The sequence below is a fragment of the Spea bombifrons genome, chromosome 7 (genome assembly GCF_027358695.1).
Source record: "Spea bombifrons isolate aSpeBom1 chromosome 7, aSpeBom1.2.pri, whole genome shotgun sequence".
Classification (NCBI taxonomy): Eukaryota; Metazoa; Chordata; class Amphibia; order Anura; family Pelobatidae; genus Spea; species Spea bombifrons.
In genome coordinates, this window is record NC_071093.1 from 46,510,581 (window position 1) to 46,531,390 (window position 20,810).

Below are 20,810 nucleotides of genomic sequence, written 5' to 3' on the forward strand. Positions count from 1 at the left end.
AAGCAAACACCCTGCGCCCTCTGCTGGCCACAAGCAGTATCACCACCAAGAAAATACCTAATAGAGTGTAAGCTCCTGGGAGCAGGGCCCTGTCCTCCTCGCTGTATATTTGGATTGATTAGAGTGACATATAAATAAAGACGCAGAACCGCGTTATACCTTCAAATATTTTATCTCGCAAAACACCAAAAAACAGACAATTTCCAAATCCCGTCCATCCAGCGGAAGACCGAGCGAGAAAAACGCAAATAGAAAAGAAACTTGTGATTCATTTCATTCAACTTTGCATAGAATTAAAAAAAACAACAAAAATAATGCCTATTTGGTAAATTATACATAAAAAAAAATAATTAACCCCTTCCAGTTACTCTCAAGGTAAACGATTGCGTTTTTTTTTCCCTTTAAGTTTGTAAAATGTCTGTCGGCGCCATCGACGTCTAAAACGTGAAATCAGGTCGCTTGGTTTTGTGGCGGAATATTATAGCTGTCAGTTACAGTAAAAACGATTCATGTGCAAAAAGCCCTTTTCTCCCCCGATTCACATTATTTTCCCGTCTTTTAGATGAAGCCCCTGGCGACAGGCAAAGTCCTAGATCACATGGAACGCGTGGGGGCAAAGTAACTGCCCCACGCAAAGGCACTTTCAAGATTTCTGCGGGTGATTGCCCCGTTCGGTCTTCAATTTTTGTTTACTATTAAAAAGCAACCTTTTTCACACAAATCCTTCATTCCGCGGGCGCCGTGCCGGAACGGCCCCTAGTCATCATCATTCAGCAGTTGGTCCGTATCGCTGGATGTCTCTTGCTGGTTGCGTTGCCCCTCGGTCTCTCCGGTAAGGTCCCCCTTTTTGAGTCCAATTACTTTTCCTATTTTGGCCCCTACTCCACCACCAATAGCCCCCAACGTCACGGAGCCCCCAACTGCTCCGGTCACCACGGCGGCCGTCGTGCTTCCCAGTAAGGCTACAGCTTCGGCGGCAAGAACCGTCCCAGCCACGGCAGCTCCCACCGCCCCCCCCGCCAGGCTCAGCACTCCTCCGCCGACGGCGAAGCCGAGTCCCACCGCATACTTTGTGAATACTTTGGAGTACTCCTCGCACAGCTGCTTCTCCTTCTGCCCCAACACTGATTTCATTTCATCCACCAGGCCCTGCTTCTCGGCGCCCTCGCACCCCACCAGAAGCGTCTCGTATTCCGAGAGGAGGCTGGAGGCCTCGGCGGCCGCCTTCGTCTTCATCTCAGACGGAGGAACTTTGAGGACCTTTAGCAGCGACAAATTGGAGAAAACCTGGTGGGGAAACAATGAGAGTTCGGAAAATGGAGTTATTGGGAAATTAACCGGCGACTGGGAATCCGGCCGACCTTCCGGGGCACTGTCTTCTAAGCGGTCGCTCTGCACCACCTATTTCCACGGCAACTACACAACTTGCATTGGCGTTACCGTAGAAAGCTACATGGCGGCGGGTGCAGCCGCCGGCAGCTTCATCGCCTCTTCTTTCAGCGGTGAAGGAATGAAAGGTTAGGCTACGGTTAATTCGGAGCACAAATGGTTTGGGATAATAAATTGGGGTCCACAACGACCCCCGAAAAATGTACAAACGTAAAACGGGGCAGCTGTCTCCATATTCACCTGGTTTTCTTTGAATTTCTGGAAATCATTTTGGATATCGGTTTTGTTCTTCTGATTTTGATAGGCGTGGAACATCTGGAGAGGAAAGACACAAAATCACAGAACGAACAGCGTTAATGGTCAGACGAGACCAAAAACCCCCCAGGTTCAGAACAACCCAGAAATGTGCCGGGCAACACGGGCACCAACAGGTCCATCAATGTGCCGGGCAACACGGGCACCGACAGGTCCATCAATGTGCCGGGCAACGCGGTCACTGACAGGTCCATCAATGTGCCGGGCAACGCGGTCACCAACAGGTCCATCAATGTGCCGGGCAACATGGGCACCAACAGGTCCATCAATGTGCCGGGCAACACGGGCACCGACAGGTCCATCAATGTGCCGGGCAACACGGGCACTGACAGGTCCATCAACGTGCCGGGCAACGCGGGCACCGACAGGTCCATCAACGTGCCGGGCACTGACAGGTCCATCAATGTGCCGGGCAACACGGGCACCGACAGGTCCATCAATGTGCCGGGTGACAGGTCCACTGCTGATGACCTAGGGCATGGTCATTGACCTTTATTTCCAGGAGGTGACATGGAACTGAGATCTCACCTTGACCGGGCTTGAGAAGCTGTAGTGTTCGTTCTGCATAATGCTGAGGAATTCCTGGAAAGCAGTAAAATCGTTATTTAAGGTACGCCGTATGGATCAAATGTGCCCAGGCCTGAAACGTCTACAACAAATAAAGTTTAGTGAACAAACGGGATCGCAGACCTTAAGTACGCCTCCTAACTGCGCACAGGTGACTTTGTCTCCCCGAATGTCGGTCCTTACGTGACGACCAATCCATCGGACCAGCTCGGATACGTACGCGGTGAGGTGGCTCCGAAAGTCTTCATCCATATCTGTGGAGAGAGAGACCCTTAAAGGCGACGATCTGCCCCCAGCCGACGCGATCGGATCAGGGATCCCGGAGGATAATGTCACCAGGATACCAGAATTACCCGCGAGTCTGCCCTGGCCGGACCGGACAACTCCCCTTCCTGGATGCGGCAGAAGGAAGCAGCTTGTAGACGGACTCCGCAGAGTTTCCAGCACCTGGCGATACCCGGAGCCTCTCCGGAGTTTCTTTAAGAGGTAAAAAAAAGGTGTCAGACACAGAAAGAAAGGAGCTTCGAGGGGATGATGGGGGATCTGCAGGACGAGGGACCCCTCAGTAACCTTAGAATGTCGCAGGCGCATTCGTCACAAACCTCATTCACATCATCTATGTACGCCCGACCAGCGTCTCGCCCGCAATTCTCATCATCCTGCCAGTCCCGCACCAGAATATCCAGATACTGCAAGACACAAACCACGTGACGGCTTCCGACGGGCGAAAACCCCAAAGGGCGACAGCGAAGAGCAGCGCACGGCGTGGCCGGACATAAAGAGCAGCGCACGGCGTGGCCGGACATAAAGAGCAGCGCACGGCGTGGCCGGACATTAAGAGCAGCGCACGGCGTGGCCGGACATCAAGAGCAGCGCCCGGCGTGGCCGGACATAAAGAGCAGCGCACGGCGTGGCCGGACATAAAGAGCAGCGCCCGGCGTGGCCGGACATAAAGAGCGAGACATGGAGAGGAAAGGAGTGAGGAGCAGAATGTGTGGAACAGAAAGGGATACGAAGAAGACAGAGCAGAAGTGATGAGTATGGCGTGACAGGGGGGGCAACTTGTGTAATTTGGGTCAGGTGTGATCCGGAGTGTGTCGAGACCGGTGTGATCCGGAGTGTGTCGAGGCCGGTGTGATCCGGAGTGTGTCGAGGCCGGTGTGATCCGGAGTGTGTCGAGGCCGGTGTGATCCGGAGTGTGTCGAGACCGGTGTGATCCGGAGTGTGTCGAGGCCGGTGTGATCCGGAGCGTGTTGAGGCCGGTGTGATCCGGAGTGTGTCGAGACCGGTGTGATCCGGAGTGTGTCGAGACCGGTGTGATCTGGAGCGTGTCGAGGCCGGTGTGATCCGGAGTGTGTCGAGGCCGGTGTGATCCGGAGTGTGTCGATGCCGGTGTGATCCGGAGTGTGTCGAGGCCGGTGTGATCCGGAGTGTGTCGATGCCGGTGTGATCCGGAGTGTGTCGAGGCCGGTGTGATCCGGAGCGTGTCGAGGCCGGTGTGATCCGGAGTGTGTTGAGGCCGGTGTGATCCGGAGTGAGTCGAGGCCGGTGTGATCCGGAGCGTGTCGAGGCCGGTGTGATCCGGAGTGTGTTGAGGCCGGTGTGATCCGGAGTGTGTCGAGGCCGGTGTGATCCGGAGTGTGTCGAGGCCGGTGTGATCCGGAGTGTGTCGATGCCGGTGTGATCCGGAGTGTGTCGAGGCCGGTGTGATCCGGAGTGTGTCGATGCCGGTGTGATCCGGAGTGTGTCGAGGCCGGTGTGATCCGGAGTGTGTTGAGGCCGGTGTGATCCGGAGTGAGTCGAGGCCGGTGTGATCCGGAGTGTGTCGAGGCCGGTGTGATCCGGAGTGTGTTGAGGCCGGTGTGATCCGGAGTGTGTCGAGGCCGGTGTGATCCGGAGTGTGTCGATGCCGGTGTGATCCGGAGTGTGTCGATGCCGGTGTGATCCGGAGTGCGGTCGGAGTGAACGCTCAGCACAGGGTATTCCCTTTACTCACCTGCAGATTATTGAGGGAAAATGACTTCCCGGTCAGCGCGGAGATGTGAAGATACATCTGGAACAGACAGAAACCAGGTCAGCGGGGAGCAGGCCGGGGTCAGAGCTACATCCCAGCTGCCCCCAGAGAGGCTTTGTGGGGGGCTCAGGCAGGAAATGAGGGGTCTACAGCGAAGCAGTCTACTCTCCACCTCCCATGACACCCATAATGATAAAAACTGCCTCGGGTTAAAACAAATGAAATCAATCATTTCCCCCCAAAAATACTTTGCATTCATCGCTGGAAAATAATAAAGCGGCATGCGCGAGACCCCGCATTCTCCTTCGACATAAGTCTCTGAAAGCCATCTTCCCAGGAAAAACAAACGTTACCACGGTAACGCCTCATCCTCACCTCCAGATAATCCAATTCCGTTGTTTTGAGACTTGAGTTTACATTAAAAATCTGGGGGGGAAAAAAGGGAAAACGAGCTCAGGCGGGGGCATACGTGACGAGGTCTACATACATGACGTGCGACAGAGAGGATGCCGGTTACCAGGTAGGAGCTGAGCACCATGGATAACGCCGACAGCTTGATGCTGCTCTCCAGGTCACCCTCGATATCCAGAGACCCCTCGGTGTCCACGACAAAGACCGCCACCTAGAGGAGGAGCGCAGCACGACGCCCCGAGAAGCACAGTTTATTTATTAACGTCTTAGTGACGGCAGAAGGCTGCAGACAGAAACAAACTTCCTGCGGACATCATTATTATTTGTTGGTTTAAATAGCGCCATCATAGTCCTCGGCGCTGTACAATCCTTCCCCGTAGGAAGTGAACGAGACGCAGGGTGAGTGGCTGAAAGGCAGCGGGGGGGGGCTTTAAAGATGGCAAATATTTCTGGTCAGCACCTTTTCCTGGTTCTGCTCCAATATGAACGGCCGGTTCCAGACCCAGATGCCCTTGGTAGCGCTGTCAGGCCCGGCCCTCCAATCAAAACCCGTCAGGGGCTCATCATCTGCCCCCATGCTGAACGATTGCCTCCGCTCCTGAAAAGAAATGGGTAAATTAGGAATTCCGTGCCGACCTCACGTCCAGACCCCAGGATCTTACTCTACATCGGGGCAGTAAAGTCCCACCACCTCTGCATTTTACTCGTAGGGTGGTTGATAAGTGGAGCAGCCTACCAGCAGAGTTGGGTAAAAGGTTATAGTGAGGTACAATAAGAGGAATTACACATGCATGGGGGGGCATATAAGATAAGGCCAAGCAAGAGAATAAAGCCACAATTTGTGACGCCGCAGAAGGATCTGCTCCGTTTTTCTAACAGGGCCACCCGCTGGTCGTTTAACGGCTGCATTGAGACTCTGGGGGGGGGTCCGAACCCCTATGGCTACATTCTGGGCTGGTTTTGTCAGCGGCCCCTCCGCACGGAGCGTCTCGTTCCCACCTGGGCGCGCAGCGCTCTCAGGATATAGTTGAGGAGGAAGGATTTCCCGCGCCGCTTCTCTCCGATCACGCAGATCAGGCACCCCGGGCACCCCGCCACCTCGCCGTCCAAAAACAGGCTCCTTAGGACATCTTCGTCTAACAGCATCCGGCCGGACGGCTCGGTAAAAACCAGCGGCACGGGGCCGACGGGCTCCTGCAAACACAACGCGGGGGTCAGAGGGGCTTCCACAAAATGCGTCATCACTCATGAGTACTGCGTCTCTGTGGGGGGCATTGGGGGCTCTGTACAGATGCACCCCCTGAGTAGCATTCTTCTTGGCAGGAAAGAGTTAAAGTGTCATTTTTGAGTCTAATTTGTACTGCCCCCAAAATGTTATCGAGTGCCCTTACACCGTGATGTGGGGTCTCTGACCTCCTTGTTAACGGCCCCTGCTTTTCCCCCGTGCATGCGCTACATATTCTGCTACCATGATGTACGGATCATTCCTGGGGCAGAACACGTCATGAACACGTCTGCGGGGGGCAGGAGATCCCGCCGTGTCGCCGCCCCCCCTCTGATGGGACTCACCTTTCTGGCCTTTTCTTCCTTCACCCCGAGCTGCACTTTGCTGACCAGGTTCCTGAGTCGGTACACGGGTATCAGCTGGTCTCGGGGGCAGATTTTCTTGCACTCCGGGCACCGGGATCCGCCCCGCTGGATGCCTGACCAATAGCAGGAGATGCAGGCCTTGCAGAAGGTGTGTCCGCAGGCGATGGAGACCGGCTCGGAGAGCTCCTCCAGGCAGATGGAGCACATGATCTCCTCTTCTAGGTTGTGAAACTGAGCCGCCGCGCCTTCAGCCATGGCGGACCTGCGCGGGGCATTAAAAGGGCATTAAAGGGGCATCGTCACCATAAGTTATTACGAGGCGCTAAAATCATGCGCGGCCATCCAGCAAATTTAGGGGGCAGGTCAATGAGTTTTAGATGTTTGCCCCAGCGGAGGGGTTAACTCGTTGGCCTGTCGAGGTGGAGGCGCCTGGCGGGGGTGGGGGGGGCACTCACTTTTTGGAGCTGTTATTCCCCATGGAGAGTTTCTGGGTCCTGAGTGTCCCTCCGATAACCTGCGTCTGGAACCTGCGGGGTTAACTCACGGGTTAATAAAACTAAACCAATACTGCCGGGCAACTGGGGTGCAGTGCTGGGGCAAATTGAGAATTTAACCCCAACCGCACAGTGAGACAGCCGATGAGAGCTCACTCAGTATACAGGGTTAACTATATAACTGCCAAGGGGTGCTTAAAGGGTTAAAGAGGCACAAATGCCTATAAAGTGTTCCACTAAGCGGGGCACTTAGAAGAAAAATAATGAGGTTTATTTACCCCTGGCTGTAGAACCCGGTGATACCCCCATACCCAGCAAACCCCAGAGGGGGAGAGGGGCATCAGGGGAGGAGAGGGGCATCAGGGGAGGAGAGGGGGTATCAGGGGAGGAAGGCTGAGATCAGGGGAGGGGAGATTTGGGCACTTAGGAGGTGGGCTATTGCTATACAGCCTCAGATTCTACCCTCTTCCGGGTATCTGCCCCGTGCGGGGGTTATTTACTCTCTGATACCGCTGTAATACTGCCCCCATACCCCTCAGCATTACCCCTGCACTAGGCATTAATAACCCCCCCCCATGCCCTGTTCCTCTAGTTAACCCTACCTGCGCCAGCTCTCATTCACCCAGATCCTTCCACAGAGCGGAAACGAAAGTGAAAGTATCTGTGTGGTGACGTCATCGCCGGCCTCTGATTGGCTGCTTGCTGTTGGGCATCAGCGGCTGTCAGGGAGGGAGGGGTGGCTTCAGCAGAGAGGGAGATCCAAGACGTTTCTATGCAGGGACTCGCCTGATGTGTCACTCAAGTGACCCGGTCGTCATGGAAACCCCGATTTCTCACTGTTTAAAGATTCACTTAATTGAGTCACCTGCATTCAAGCAGGGATATCGCCCATAACATACTGGGAGCAAAAGCCCCAATTGGGAGTCTTGGATATGAATCTGCCCCGTCACCCTGTTACTGGGGCAAAACCCCTGAGAGTTCCCGGGTATGAATATTAACCATTAGCGTCCCGGCCCCCCGCAGGCAGCGTCAGTGAAATCAGGGTGTGTCCCCCATTTTGGGGAAATATGCGAGGAACCTGTCGGGCCGCATTCTGCCGCCGTCAGCTCTGTGGGTTCGGTGAGCAGACGAGGCCCCCATGGAGCTGCTGGCCGGAGTGAGTCTTCTCCTCAGCCTGGGTGAGTCGGGGGCTACCGGAGATCCTGATATACCCCCCCCCTCGAGAGGGCCGCCGGAGCCCATCAAGAGGATGCGACTCGCTGGGACCTAATTGGGGCCACCAGAGATGGCGGATACAGCGGAGAGCAAATTCCCGCCATATGACGACGGGGGCCGCTTCATCCATTTATTTATCTTTACGTTTTTCTTGATCGAGGGAAATTGGGCCAAATTCGGACTGGAATCCGAGGAGTTTCTGTCCGTCTCCATAGAAACCGAAATCCGTATTTATTAGAATTATCTTTTACTTTTTAGGGAATTTGGCGTCAGGCGCGGCTGAACCAGGTGAGTCCAGACGGTGATGTCGGCGATGATGTAATACATGATCTAATGTATGATGTAATGATGTTTGTGTAGGAAGCCGCATGTAAAAATGCTTTGTGGTGAAACTAAACTGGGGTAAAAAGAAACGGTATTGGTTCATGAAGTGCCGAGGCTGGGGCGACAGGGAGGCAAAGCTTTAACTGCCCCTTCAGGGTAGATTTTCTTGCCCCGGATGGTCTCCCGAAGAGATCTTGGACATGTCCATCAGCTCCACTGTCCGGGCCCCAAGCATCCTCAGGGGCCCCCAGCTGACCCGTTTATCCACGTACTAGCACAGTCTGCCCTGAAGAGCTTACAATCTGTTAGCAGTGGCCCAGGGACCCCCCGGTGCTGACGGTTATTACGCCGCCGTCCTGGCGCGGGGGTATTTCAGATGGAGAGACCCCGGCCGCATCATTTCTATTTAGCGTAAACACTGAAGGATTTCCTCCTTGGCAGCGGCGTCTCCCCGCTGAGGAAGTGCCCGGCCCTCCAGCCGCATCGGGGGCCGTCACAGCGCCTCTCCTCGCTACAAACGGCGCTTTGTGCTCCACGGAAACCACGAGCGAAGAAGCACAGCCTGTCCTCTAATTAGTAAAACACTGGAATTGGTTGTTAAGAAATTGATTGAGGATTCCAGGCGCTGACGAGTGCCAAGCACACTCCCGTACCTGTGACAATTTGTCCTGGTTAAGTGGGACAGAGTGCAGCTATGATGTCATCAGCGGGTGTAATCATGGAGTCAAACTGGATCCACATTATGTGGTTCTGTGAATGTCACATCCGGGCGTCTCGTCTGTAACGACTCCAACCTTAATCAGTCGTTGGTCTCGTCTTAGATTCAGGAGCCGTATGTCTATCCCATGCATGTTTAATCCCCTCACTGTATTACCCTCTACCACCTCTGCTGGGAGGCTGTTCCACTTATCTACCACCCTCTCAGTATAGTAAAACTTCCTTCCGTCCCATCTCAGTCTCTGACTCTCTAGCGTTAGAATCCGGTCTCTTGTTGTAACTTTTCTCCTCCTGTATTTAAATGTCTCTCTTGACTCCCCTCTCTTCTCTCCTCATCTCATTTCTCTCTTCTCTCCCCCTCTCTCCTCTTTCTCTCTCTTCCATCTCCTCTCTTTTCTCTCCCTGTCTCTTCTCTCACTTCCCCTCTCCCCATTTCTCTCTCTTCCATCTCCTCTCTTTTCTCTCCGTCTCTTCTCTCACTTCCCCTCTCCCCATTTCTCTCTCTTCCATCTCCTCTCTTTTCTCTCCCTGTCTCTTCTCTCACTTCCCCTCTCCCCATTTCTCTCTCTTCCATCTCCTCTCTTTTCTCTCCGTCTCTTCTCTCACATCCCCTCTCTCTCTCCTCTCTCCCCATTTCTCTGTCTTCTGTCTATTCTCTCTCTCTTTTCTCTCCCTCGCGTTTGACGTTGCCTTCTCCTTTGCCGTGACAGGCTGTGGGTCGCCGGCATTCAGCAGCCGCATTGTCGGGGGCAGTGACGCGGCGGCGGGGTCGTGGCCGTGGCAGGTCAGCCTGTTTAGGGGAAAGGCCCTGATCTGCGGAGGATCTGTGATATCGGAGCGCTGGCTCCTGACCGCGGCGCACTGCGTCTCTGGGTGAGCTCCCCAAGCGATGGCCGCAGGGCCTGGCAGAGAGCGCTTTATGTTGGCCGCGGCTTCTGTGAATCCCGATCCGGTAATTCCGGTCCGGTGTGAGGATTCGGGTGAAATATGATGTAACAGAGTCCAAGAATCCCCGCGTCTTGGGAACTGCCACGGCGATCGTTTCCCAGGCTCCGCGAGCTCCCGATCCCACGGTCACCGACCGCCATACTGTGCAGGAAAAAGGGGGGGTATTAACACCCAGAATTACCCCCGCTGCTGTAGAGGCAGAATTTAGGAGACATAAAGGTCAGGGGGGGCCCTACAGCCCCGAGGGTGAGAATCAGAGTCCCTGGCAGATGCTGAGAGACCCCCGGCAGCGGAGACGCATTAATACGCCAAGGAGATGGAAACCATTTAGCTAATGATAGGGTGCGTTGGAGACTTTGCCCCCTTTAAGGAGGCAGATACCCCCCCCGTACAAAGCGCGAGGGTGAAGAGGCAGAATCCTTTGAGCCCTCGCTCCTTTCCGTCCGGCGTTCCTCCACCCACGCGGAGCGCGCCATTTATGCGACTTTTGTCCCCATGCTTCAGCGCGTCTGCCGTGACTCCCTCCGTCTCTCTTGCAGGTCGAATGACGCTTCGCTCTACAGCGTGAGGTTAGGAGCCCTCAACCTTTCCACCGTGAACAGCTATGAGATTGCGTCTTCAGTGAAGCAGATCGTCCTCCACCCCAATTACAGCAATACCACCTCCGCCGGCGACCTGGCTCTGCTACAACTCAACACGTCGGTAACGTTCTCCCAGTTCATCCGCCCCGTCTGCCTCCCGGACAATTCCACGGCGTTCCCCGAAGGGATGAACTGCACGGTGACCGGCTGGGGCAACGTCAACCACTCAAGTGAGTAGAGGCTGAGTCTGGGGTAGGAGAAGACGTCATGGCCGTAGGTTTGGCCCAGATGGGGTCTCTCCTCTCCAGAGTCCTCGAGGGGTCCCATAGAGACTCAGTTATGATCTATCCAGGGTTCTCCCTCGTCATGGAAACTTTGAGGGTTAGTGAGTAGAACCAGGAGGAAACCTCGCAACATATCAACCATCGACCCAGAACATTCCAGAAATCCGCTTCCGGTTTATCCAGAAAGATCCAGAAAATTCCCAGACCCAGGGGGGCCGAGGCTTAGTAAAGGTTCTTTCTGATACTAGTTCTAGGAAACTAGAAGACACTTGGGTGAGTCAGGATCATGATCCCCTTCATTCACTTCCCAACCCCCGACCGCATGTCCAGCTTCACCCCATTCGTTGTTTTCTGTCGGGCCGGATAAATTCTAGCCTGAAGTCACATGACAGAGGCAGAGTCGCTGAGAGCTTTGTTGATACGATGTATCTTTGGTTAGCATTTAATAATCTTTTCGGGAGATCCCCCCATCGGGCCTGATTCTCCTACAAACGGAATGTCAGCAGACCTCATTCTTTGTTTTTAGGAGGAATGTCTTTTTCCCTTTCTTCAGAGAGCCTCCCCCCTCCGTCCACGCTCCAGCAGGTAGTCGTCCCGCTCGTGGAGCAGAAGAGCTGCGATCAGATGTATCACCAAAACTCCACCGTGGCTCCAACGCTGGCGATAATCCGGCCGGACATGATCTGCGCCGGACTCGCAGCCGGAGGGAAGGACTCCTGCCAGGTACCGACAGATAGGATTCCCCCCCCCCGGGATATATGCATCCATGTGCCCCCCCGGGATAAATGTATCCATGTCCCCTCCCCCAGGATATATGCATCCATGTGCCCCCCCCAGGAAATATGCATCCATGTGCCCCCCCCAGGATATATGTATCCATGTCCCCTCCCCCAGGATATATGTATCCATGTGCCCCCCCCCGGATATATGTATCCATGTCCCCTCCCCCAGGATATATGTATCCATGTCCCCTCCCCCAGGATATATGTATCCATGTCCCTTCCCCCAGGATATATGCATCCATGTGCCCCCCCCCCAGGATATATGCATCCATGTGCCCCCCCAGGATAAATGTATCCATGTCCCCTCCCCCAGGATATATGTATCCATGTCCCCTCCCCCAGGATATATGTATCCATGTGCCCCCCCCTGGGATATATGTATCCATGTCCCCTCCCCCAGGATATATGCATCCATGTCCCCTCCCCCAGGATATATGTATCCATGAGCCCCCCTTATTGGTAGTCCATGTCTCAGCAGGGTTTGTACCGGTGCTTTGCTTGGTTGCCCAGACCCTCATTATATCAGAGTGCCCACTCTCATGACCTTCAGTGCCTAGCAGTCATTACTACGCGGGATGGGGGAGAATGGCTGAGATTGTCTCTCCTGTCCTTTGTGCATTAGGGGGACTCTGGTGGTCCGCTGGTTTGCAGGCTGAACAGTACCTGGTTCCAGGTGGGCATCGTCAGCTGGGGGACCGGCTGTGCTCTTCCCAACCGGCCTGGAGTCTACACCCGGGTGTCTTATTACAGAGACTGGATTGTGGGGATCATCACCCCAAATCTCACAGCGCTGTCAGCGTCACCGTCCACCGTGGCAACGACAACAGAGGGTGAGAAATGAGTCCTGCTCCGGTCTTCATCCGGGCACATTGCATTGGTTGCTATGGTGATTGCTCCAGTTTTACCACTTCCCTCCTGAATGAATTTACAAGGCATTGCGTAGACGAGCGCAGCGTATAAACACATAGCTCTGCCAACGATGGCAGCTTCCTGGGGAGGAAAAAGTCCCTGGCAGACCTGAGGCACGAGCTGTAGGCAGCCCCGATCGTGATGCTTCTGACATTCTGTCTGCAGAGTGCGGGAAAGTCCGGCTGTCCGGCCGCATTATGGGGGGCCAGGACGCCCAGGAAGGGGCGTGGCCGTGGCAGGTCAGCCTGAGAAGGAACGGTGTCCACATCTGCGGAGGCTCCCTCATCAGCCGGAACTGGGTTATCTCTGCCGCTCACTGCGTGGAAGGGTTAGTATCTCAACTGTAAATTGTCCCCCTCCGGGGTCCAAAACTGCCCCTGCCCCCCCTTCCTAATCTGTGACCATCTGTATGGAGGGGGTGTTGGGGGACCTGAGTGTGACAGATTCCCACGGCAAGAACACCCCCAGTAATGTGTCTACAAAACTGTAATGTAAGGAAGTTTACTGAGAGGGTGGTAGATAAGTGGAACAGCCTCCCAGCAGAAGTGGTAGAGGGTAATACAGCGAGGGTATTAAACATGCATGGGATAGACATACGGCTCCTGAATCTAAGACGAGACCAACGACTGATTAAGGTTTGAGTCGTTACAGACAGGGGCCGGTTCTGGGTTTGTGGGACTCGGAGGTTCTGAGTTCTGTTGGACTCTCTTTCAGTTTCGACGCCGCTTTATTCTCTGTGTTTCTCGGGTCGTACGCCCTGACCCTGCCGAGTTTCCACGAGGTGTCAGTGAGGGTGGGGAGGATAATCGTGCACCCGGCGTACCACCTCCAATCGGGGAGCGGCGACATCGCTCTCCTGGAGCTGGGGAGACAAGTGAGCTACACGAGTTACGCGCTTCCGGTCTGTCTGCCCGCCGGGGACGTTCTCTTCCCGACCGGCCTGAAGTGCTGGGTCACCGGCTGGGGAAACATCAAGTACGGGAGTAAGTACCTGCGCGACACGTACCACGCCACCGACAGGCCACTGACACGCCACCGACACGCCAGCCACGACGAGCGACAAGGCGGAAGAGTTTGGGGAATAAAACAGAATAAAAATAACAAGGAAAGGAGATGGGAGTGTGAAAATTTTTTTATTAGAGGGGAGAAGGGAAAGACCCCCACGTCATCAGTGATGAGATAGAAGAGAGGAGGGAGGAGATCCTGTAAAGATGGAGGAGGGAATACCTGTAGATGTCATCCATTTAAACGCCCAGTTTTTTGCCCCATAATATAAAGTTTTCTGAGTCCCTGTTATCTACTAAACAACCCCCCCCGACTTATCATACTGCCTGTGGGGAACAATAGAATGGCTCAGTCTTAATCGCCCAGTAGGACTCTCTGACTAATGAAAGTCTATGGAGGAAGGAACTTCATTAGCATTGCCGTAAAGCATCAGCTCAGTGTGGTGTTTGAGCCGGAAAGTCACCCAAAATATCACATGACTGACAGCGACGGCGGCTCCAGGTCTGCAGATAAAGGGAGTTTATTGGGGAAAAATTACATAAAACCAGGTTTTTATAAAATATATATAAAGCTTCCTCTGCTCCCCCACAGCCAGCCTGCCGAGCCCCGCTATACTGCAGGAAGTCCAGGTCCCTTTGATTGACGCGAAAACGTGCGACGATCTCTATCACCTCCAGTCTGGCGCTGATCAGAGCAGGGCGATTGCCACCGATAACATATGTGCCGGCTACGCAGCCGGCGGCAAGGACTCCTGCCAGGTGAGTGAGGTTACCCCAGATCCTACGCGAGGAGGATACATTCCTTTAAACACCAGTTGTGGGGTACCTTCTCCATGTGCCAGACGTAGAGGAGCTGTAAGCAGCCATCTTGGTCTCCTCATTGGCCTCCCCAGTGGTCTCCTCATTGGCCTCCCCAGCGGTCTCTCTGCAGGCTCCTGAAAGCCAACCTGAGCATTTATTTGGGGACTTTTCGTCTAAAGATTGTGAAACTGTAAATATTATAAATTAATGTAAAATTAGAATTTAAGTGCAAATTAGGGCCCCGCGAAGTTTGGGAAAATGATTTCTATTAAGGTGCTCGGAGGGTGTTAGCGGCACACATTTTTTAGCTTTTTCCTGAAAAATATTTGGTAATAACCTTTTTGTTTTGGCCAAGACAAATCCCTGCCTCTGAAAAACCTTACGGACTAAATGTTTTTTGGTGCTTTTGCTATCTTCTCAAGCGTGAATTCTATATTGGGTTTTTTTTTCTTTTTCTTCCTTTTTGCGGTTTTACCTAAAGAAAAATGATACGTAGCCCTAAATGTGAAAATGTCAAAAAGGTGCTGACGTCGGTGTTTCTCCTGTTCCTCAGGGGGACTCCGGGGGGCCGCTGGTCTGCGCGGAGAACGGCCGCTGGTTCTTGGCCGGGATAGTGAGTTTTGGGGAAGGTTGTGGGGAGGTGAACCGGCCGGGAGTCTACACGCTACTGACCGCCTACAGCGACTGGATTGTGGAGAACGTTCCGGAGGCCGCGGTGAACATGCGGGGGGTGAATTTCACGAGCCCCGCTAATTACTCCTCGGTGACGCACTCGGGGTCTTACGCCGGCGTGCCCTCCATCTTTGTGGTGGCGCTGATGCTAATTATTCAGTGAAGTCCCCATTAAACGTGGACACGGAATGCACCGTGATATGAAATGAATGAATCGGGGGGGGGGGGTCCGGAAATTCTGTTAATTGTGCATTAAAATAGGAGCAAAATGGCTACATTTGGGAAATCCATCGTAATATCCAAAGCGTTCTTATTTACAAAGAAGCCGAGTGAGATGCGCTGCGTACATGCGCTATGCCGCCCTCCGTGAAGACATGGGGTACGTGGCGTTTGTGGATGGGGGGCCGTTTCGCCCGTCGCATCGGCGTATAACCTTATACTGGAGGCGCCGTCACCAAGTATCCGTGACACGGAAGCCTTATAGAAAACATAAAGCATCGCGTTATACCCCGTGACAGACACGGGAGATCTCAGAAAACGAGACGGAGAGACCCCCAGGTCTGGGGAGCGAGTCCGGGGCTGGGGAGGGAGTCCGGGGCTGGGGAGCGAGTCCGGGGCTGTGGAGCGAGTCCGGGCTGGGGAGCGAGTCCGGGGCTGTGGAGCGAGTCCGGGGCTGTGGAGCGAGTCCGGGGCTGTGGAGCGAGTCCGGGGCTGGGGAGCGAGTCCGGGGCTGTGGAGCGAGTCCGGGGCTGCGGAGGGAGTCCGGGGCTGGGGAGCGAGTCCGGGCTGGGGAGGGAGTCCGGGGCTGGGGAGGGAGTCCGGGGCTGGGGAGCGAGTCCGAGGCTGGGGAGCGAGTCCGGGGCTGGGGAGCGAGTCCGGGGCTGTGGAGCGAGTCCGGGGCTGGGGAGGGAGTCCGGGGCTGCGGAGGGAGTCCGAGGCTGGGGAGCGAGTCCGGGGCTGGGGAGCGAGTCCGGGCTGGGGAGCGAGTCCGGGGCTGCGGAGTCCGGGTGGGTAATTGGTGAATCTGCGGAGGGTGGGAGGCGCTGCGTCTCCATTATACTCGTTATCCTTTTTTCCTTGATGTCCTCACTGTACAGAAGGTAACGCTCTCTGCGACACACACCTGCCAACTGTCCCTGACACACGGCTCTCTCACACGCACGGCTCTCTCACACTCACAGCTGCCACACGCACTGCTCTCTCACACTCACAGCTATCTCACACTCTTACATCTCTATCTGCCACACACTCTTACCCCTCTGTCTCTCTCTCACCCACGGCTATTTCCCCTCCAGCCCCGATGAGGACCCCTCGCCGGCCCCTGCACGCCCCGTGCCTCCTGCTGATTGGTGAGTGTGTAGAGGGGAGGCTGGGATTGGGCGTATTGAATTATTGGAATCATTTACCCTCCTATAATATAATTTAATATAAAACCGACTTTACTAACGGAGAAAACGTTATTTCCATTTCCACATTATCTTTATGTGATGAAGGTCACTGAGATGGTATGAGGTCATTGGTAACAGTATGAGGTCACTGATATGAGGTCATCGATAGATCTACCTGTTTACCTACCTATTTGTCTGTCCGTCTGTCCCCTTTTTAATAAAGAATTAGAGGCGCAGTAAGATGGACGAGCTCCGCGTCACCAAACAATCTTGGGGTCCTGTTTGGACTCTTTTGATTGGAGGGACCCTGGGGGGCCTTTTCTCTGATTAATGTCTTCACTGCGTCAGGGGCTGCGGGAAATGCATTGGAGATGGAGAAGGGCATTAGGTTCAGGTGCCCCAGGTGCCCACCAGCAGCTGCAGCCCCCGTAGGTTCATCGCAGAGAAACGTCAACTAATGAACCCTGAGAAAAGAGGCTCGGGGTCCGAGGGATCGCCCTCGTTTACGCGTCTTATGGGGGACGTGGGGGCAGCGAGGAGCCGATACGCTCCAGTTGGTATCGGTTCCAGCGGAAGTAGCGCATACCCCGCACGATCTAAAGGTGTGTTTGTCACGACCCTAATCCCGTCGGCAAACACCATCTGTGTGCAGAATAACAGCAATCGGTGGAAAAAGCTGCTCCCGCTATTGTTCTGCGATGTATAGAAACCGGAGCCTTCGGTCGAGGGATAAAGAGCCGTGTCATAGGATCTGCCGCGTGACCCTCACCGATTCTCCAGCGATCTATAGCCCTCGGCGCCACCGCATAATGGAACACAACGTCCACGGATTGTTCGACATGTTTGCTAACGCCGTGTCTGCGCGTCTCTGCACAATACACGTGGAAACAGCACCGCGTGCGCCACAGAATGAAATCCCCCCGACCGGGAGAGCAATAAGGCACCTCCAGCTCAGTGAGGAACACACGGAAGAGCCCCAGAGCCGTTCCCGGAGAAGCCCCTGAGCACTCGCGATGCCCCGAGCCGTTGGGATCGTCATGCTGGTCCCTGGCTGAGAGTGATGCCCATAGGCAGCCCCGCCATTCCAAGAACAATCAATGGATTAGGCTAAAAACGCGTTTCATTGGTCCTGAAAGTGCTCTTTTTTTCCCAACAAATCCGTGTGTCCTGGGCAGGCTCCCTCGCCCGTCTCGCGTTTAAGTACGAAGCCACTTAAAGTAATTAGCTCAATTGTCTTTACTTAACAGAGTAGGAAGGAGAGTTTTTGGGGAGGAATCAAGAACGGGAACAATGAACGTGTTGATCGGATAAAATATCAGCACCTTCCAGGAAGCTGGCAAACCTTGGAATAATTTGGAGCAAAGAAAAGCAGGAGAGAATCCAGAGAAACACCCAACCACCGAGAGTAGGGGTGTAGAAGGGACCCAAAAGAGACACGTATATATAGACAGTATATAGACAGAGAGCTTCTAGAGGAGAGACGGACACGGAGAGGTTGGGTGTCCAGCGCAGGTCTAGAAGGAGACACACAGATAACGACAGAGAAACCAAAGGAGTGACAGTGTAACTACGAGAGACGTTCTGAGCAGATCCCAGGGAGGACCCAACCACTCCGAGACAACCCAGGAGAAGTTCCTGAGGAGCTCACAGGTTCTGAGAGAAGATCCCAGGCACAGAAAGAAACGAGGATCAAACCCAAAGGAGGACACGAGTACCGAAGGAAGAACATCCAGAACGGGGGACGGCTTGGGAGAGAGCAACCAGGAGGAGATCCACCACAGGAGATCTTTACTGGAAAAGACGGAACAAGAAGATCCAGAGGAGATCTCAGAGACGGAAACCAGAAGACGCTTTCTGCTTTACAGAGGATGAGGATCCGGCACCGCGCCGCTCTCTGCGCTCTCCTCCTGTCCAGTGAGTGATGTTGGGACCATTACTCTCTGCTACACGCAGTCATATGAGAGTCGTGTCTGTCCACCTGTCTGTCCCTGCGTGTCTGTCTCTGCGTGTCTGTCTCTGCATGTCTGTCTCTGCGGGTCTGTCCACCGGTCTGTCTGTCCACCTGTCTGTCTCCGTAGCTCACCGTAATATCAGACACAGTTTAACTAAAGACAAATATAACAGAGACGCGTAGATGAGCCGGAAACGAAATAAAGAAGTAAGAGGGAGAGTGCGGCAGTTTAATGTTAGAAGAATGGGGGAGAGCGCGGGGGCTGCAGTTTAATGTTAGAAGAATGGGGGAGAGCGCGGTGGCTGCAGTTTAATGTTAGAAGAATGGGGGGAGCGCAGCGGCTGCAGTTTAATGTTAGAAGAATGGGGGAGAGCGCGGCGGCTGCAGTTTAATGTTAGAAGAATGGGGGAGAGCGCGGGGGCTGCAGTTTAATGTTAGAAGAATGGGGGAGAGCGCGGTGGCTGCAGTTTAATGTTAGAAGAATGGGGGGAGCGCAGCGGCTGCAGTTTAATGTTAGGAGAATGGGGGAGAGCGCGGGGGCTGCAGTTTAATGTTAGAAGAATGGGCGAGAGCGCATCGGCTGCAGTTTAATGTTAGAAGAATGGGGGAGAGCGCGGCGGCTGCAGTTTAATGTTAGAAGAATGGGGGAGAGCGCGGGGGCTGCAGTTTAATGTTAGAAGAATGGGGGAGAGCGCAGTGGCTGCAGTTTAATGTTAGAAGAATGGGGGAGAGCGCAGTGGCTGCAGTTTAATGTTAGAAGAATGGGGGAGAGCGCGGCGGCTGCAGTTTAATGTTAATAAATATAAAATAATGCACTTGGGGCAGAATACAGCAGTGGGGGGGGGGGGGCCTGCCCTGACAATAGAAGAGAGGAGCTAAGGGGTAATTATTTATGAGGACATAATGTAAGCAGGCAATAAAGAGGAGGAAAAAGTAAGCAGGGCGCCGGATGTGGAGAGAAAGGCATTTAAATAGATAAAGTGAATTAACAAACGACAAGAGCCCGGAATCTAACACTAGAGGGCCAGAGGCTGAGATGGAAGGAAGTTTTACTTTACTGAGAGGGTGGTTGATAAGTGGAGCAGCCTCCCAGCAGAAGTGGTAGAGGGTAATACAGTGAGGGGATTGAAACACGCATGGGATAGACATACGGCTCCTGAATGAATGTAATAGCTGCCCTCGTAGTAATGAGACCTGATCCAGACCTACAATTCTAGTTTCACCGCGTGAAGGTTTCATTATTAAAATGTAAGCCGATCCCCGGCACCCGGGGGCCACATTTCACGCGTCTTACAAAGGAGGGGAGATGTTCTTCGCAGTGGTGGAGGGGTCGCGTGGGGTTTGTTTACCTGCCGTTACCTGTCGTTTCTCTCCTGCAGGTGTGGCGACAGCCGCGGCTTTTACAGGTAAATACGACCCGAAATCTCTGCGATTCACGTACGTAACTCTACAGCGGGGGCAACAGCGGGGGCTACAGCGGCGGTTCAAATAATGAAGCATTTATATCTTTATATTTATTTTATATCTATTTATTTCTTTTTTATATCTATTTATATAGATTTATTTCTATTTATATAGATTTATATCTATTTTATATATTTATTTTATATCTATTTATATTTATTTTATATCTATTTATTTCTTGTTTATATCTATTTATATAGATTTATTTCTATTTTATATCTATTTATATAGATTTATTTCTATTTATATAGATTTATATCTATTTTATATATTTATATTTATTTTATATCTATTTATATTTATTTTATATCTATTTATTTCTTGTTTATATCTATTTATATAGATTTATTTCTATTTTATATCTATTTATATAGATTTATTTCTATTTATATAGATTTATATCTATTTTATATATTTATATTTATTTTATATCTATTTATATTTATTTCATATCTATTTTATATATTTATTTTATATCTATTTATATAGATTTATTTCTATTTTATATATTTATATTTATTTTATATCTATTTATATAGATTTATTTCTATTTTATATATTTATGTCTGTTTTATCTATTTTATATATTTATATCTATTTTATATATTTATGTCTGCTTTATATATTTATATAGATTTATTTCTATTTTATATATTTATATCTATTTTATATATTTATTTTATATATTTATATAGATTTATTTCTATTTTATATATTTATATCTATTTTATATATTTATATATATTTATTTCTATTTTATATATTTATATTTATTTTATATATTTATATAGATTTATATCTATTTTATATATTTATTTTATATATTTATATAGATTTATTTCTATTTTATATATTTATTTTATATATTTATATAGATTTATTTCTATTTTATATATTTATGTCTGTTTTATATATATTTGTATTTCTACCCACGAGTTTCATGATAATTCCTACGGAGGAAAGAAAAATGCAAATAAGGCCGCTTTTGGT

At 52.1% G+C, this 20,810-nt stretch overlaps 2 protein-coding genes across 4 annotated transcripts; one reads left to right on the forward strand and one right to left on the reverse strand.

The window, feature by feature from the left end:
• Window positions 1–153: 153 nt before the first annotated feature.
• LOC128501152 (RING finger protein 112-like) lies at window positions 154–7,453 on the reverse strand. 2 transcript variants are annotated; one of them, XM_053470528.1, is made up of 14 exons: window positions 7,383–7,453; window positions 6,742–6,813; window positions 6,266–6,548; window positions 5,696–5,890; window positions 5,157–5,294; window positions 4,803–4,907; window positions 4,661–4,711; window positions 4,268–4,324; window positions 2,874–2,960; window positions 2,625–2,748; window positions 2,395–2,525; window positions 2,233–2,286; window positions 1,630–1,704; window positions 154–1,287 (listed from the first exon to the last, which is right to left on the reverse strand). In XM_053470528.1, the coding sequence occupies exons 2-14, from the start codon at window positions 6,762–6,764 to the stop codon at window positions 757–759; spliced, it is 1,854 nt and encodes a 617-aa protein (XP_053326503.1). In that variant the 5' UTR covers window positions 6,765–6,813; window positions 7,383–7,453; the 3' UTR covers window positions 154–756. The 2 variants fall into 2 exon arrangements, with proteins under 2 accessions (XP_053326503.1, XP_053326504.1); XM_053470529.1 differs by lacking the exon at window positions 6,742–6,813.
• A 421-nt stretch (window positions 7,454–7,874) lies between these two features.
• On the forward strand, window positions 7,875–15,313 carry LOC128501154 (transmembrane protease serine 9-like). 2 transcript variants are annotated; one of them, XM_053470531.1, is made up of 10 exons: window positions 7,875–7,958; window positions 8,254–8,283; window positions 9,747–9,909; window positions 10,524–10,795; window positions 11,376–11,572; window positions 12,254–12,461; window positions 12,706–12,868; window positions 13,255–13,523; window positions 14,137–14,303; window positions 14,899–15,313. In XM_053470531.1, exons 1-10 carry the CDS (start codon window positions 7,919–7,921, stop codon window positions 15,178–15,180), a joined length of 1,791 nt encoding a protein of 596 aa, XP_053326506.1. In that variant the 5' UTR covers window positions 7,875–7,918; the 3' UTR covers window positions 15,181–15,313. The 2 variants fall into 2 exon arrangements, with proteins under 2 accessions (XP_053326506.1, XP_053326507.1); XM_053470532.1 differs by having other exon boundaries at window positions 11,403–11,572.
• Window positions 15,314–20,810: the final 5,497 nt, after the last annotated feature.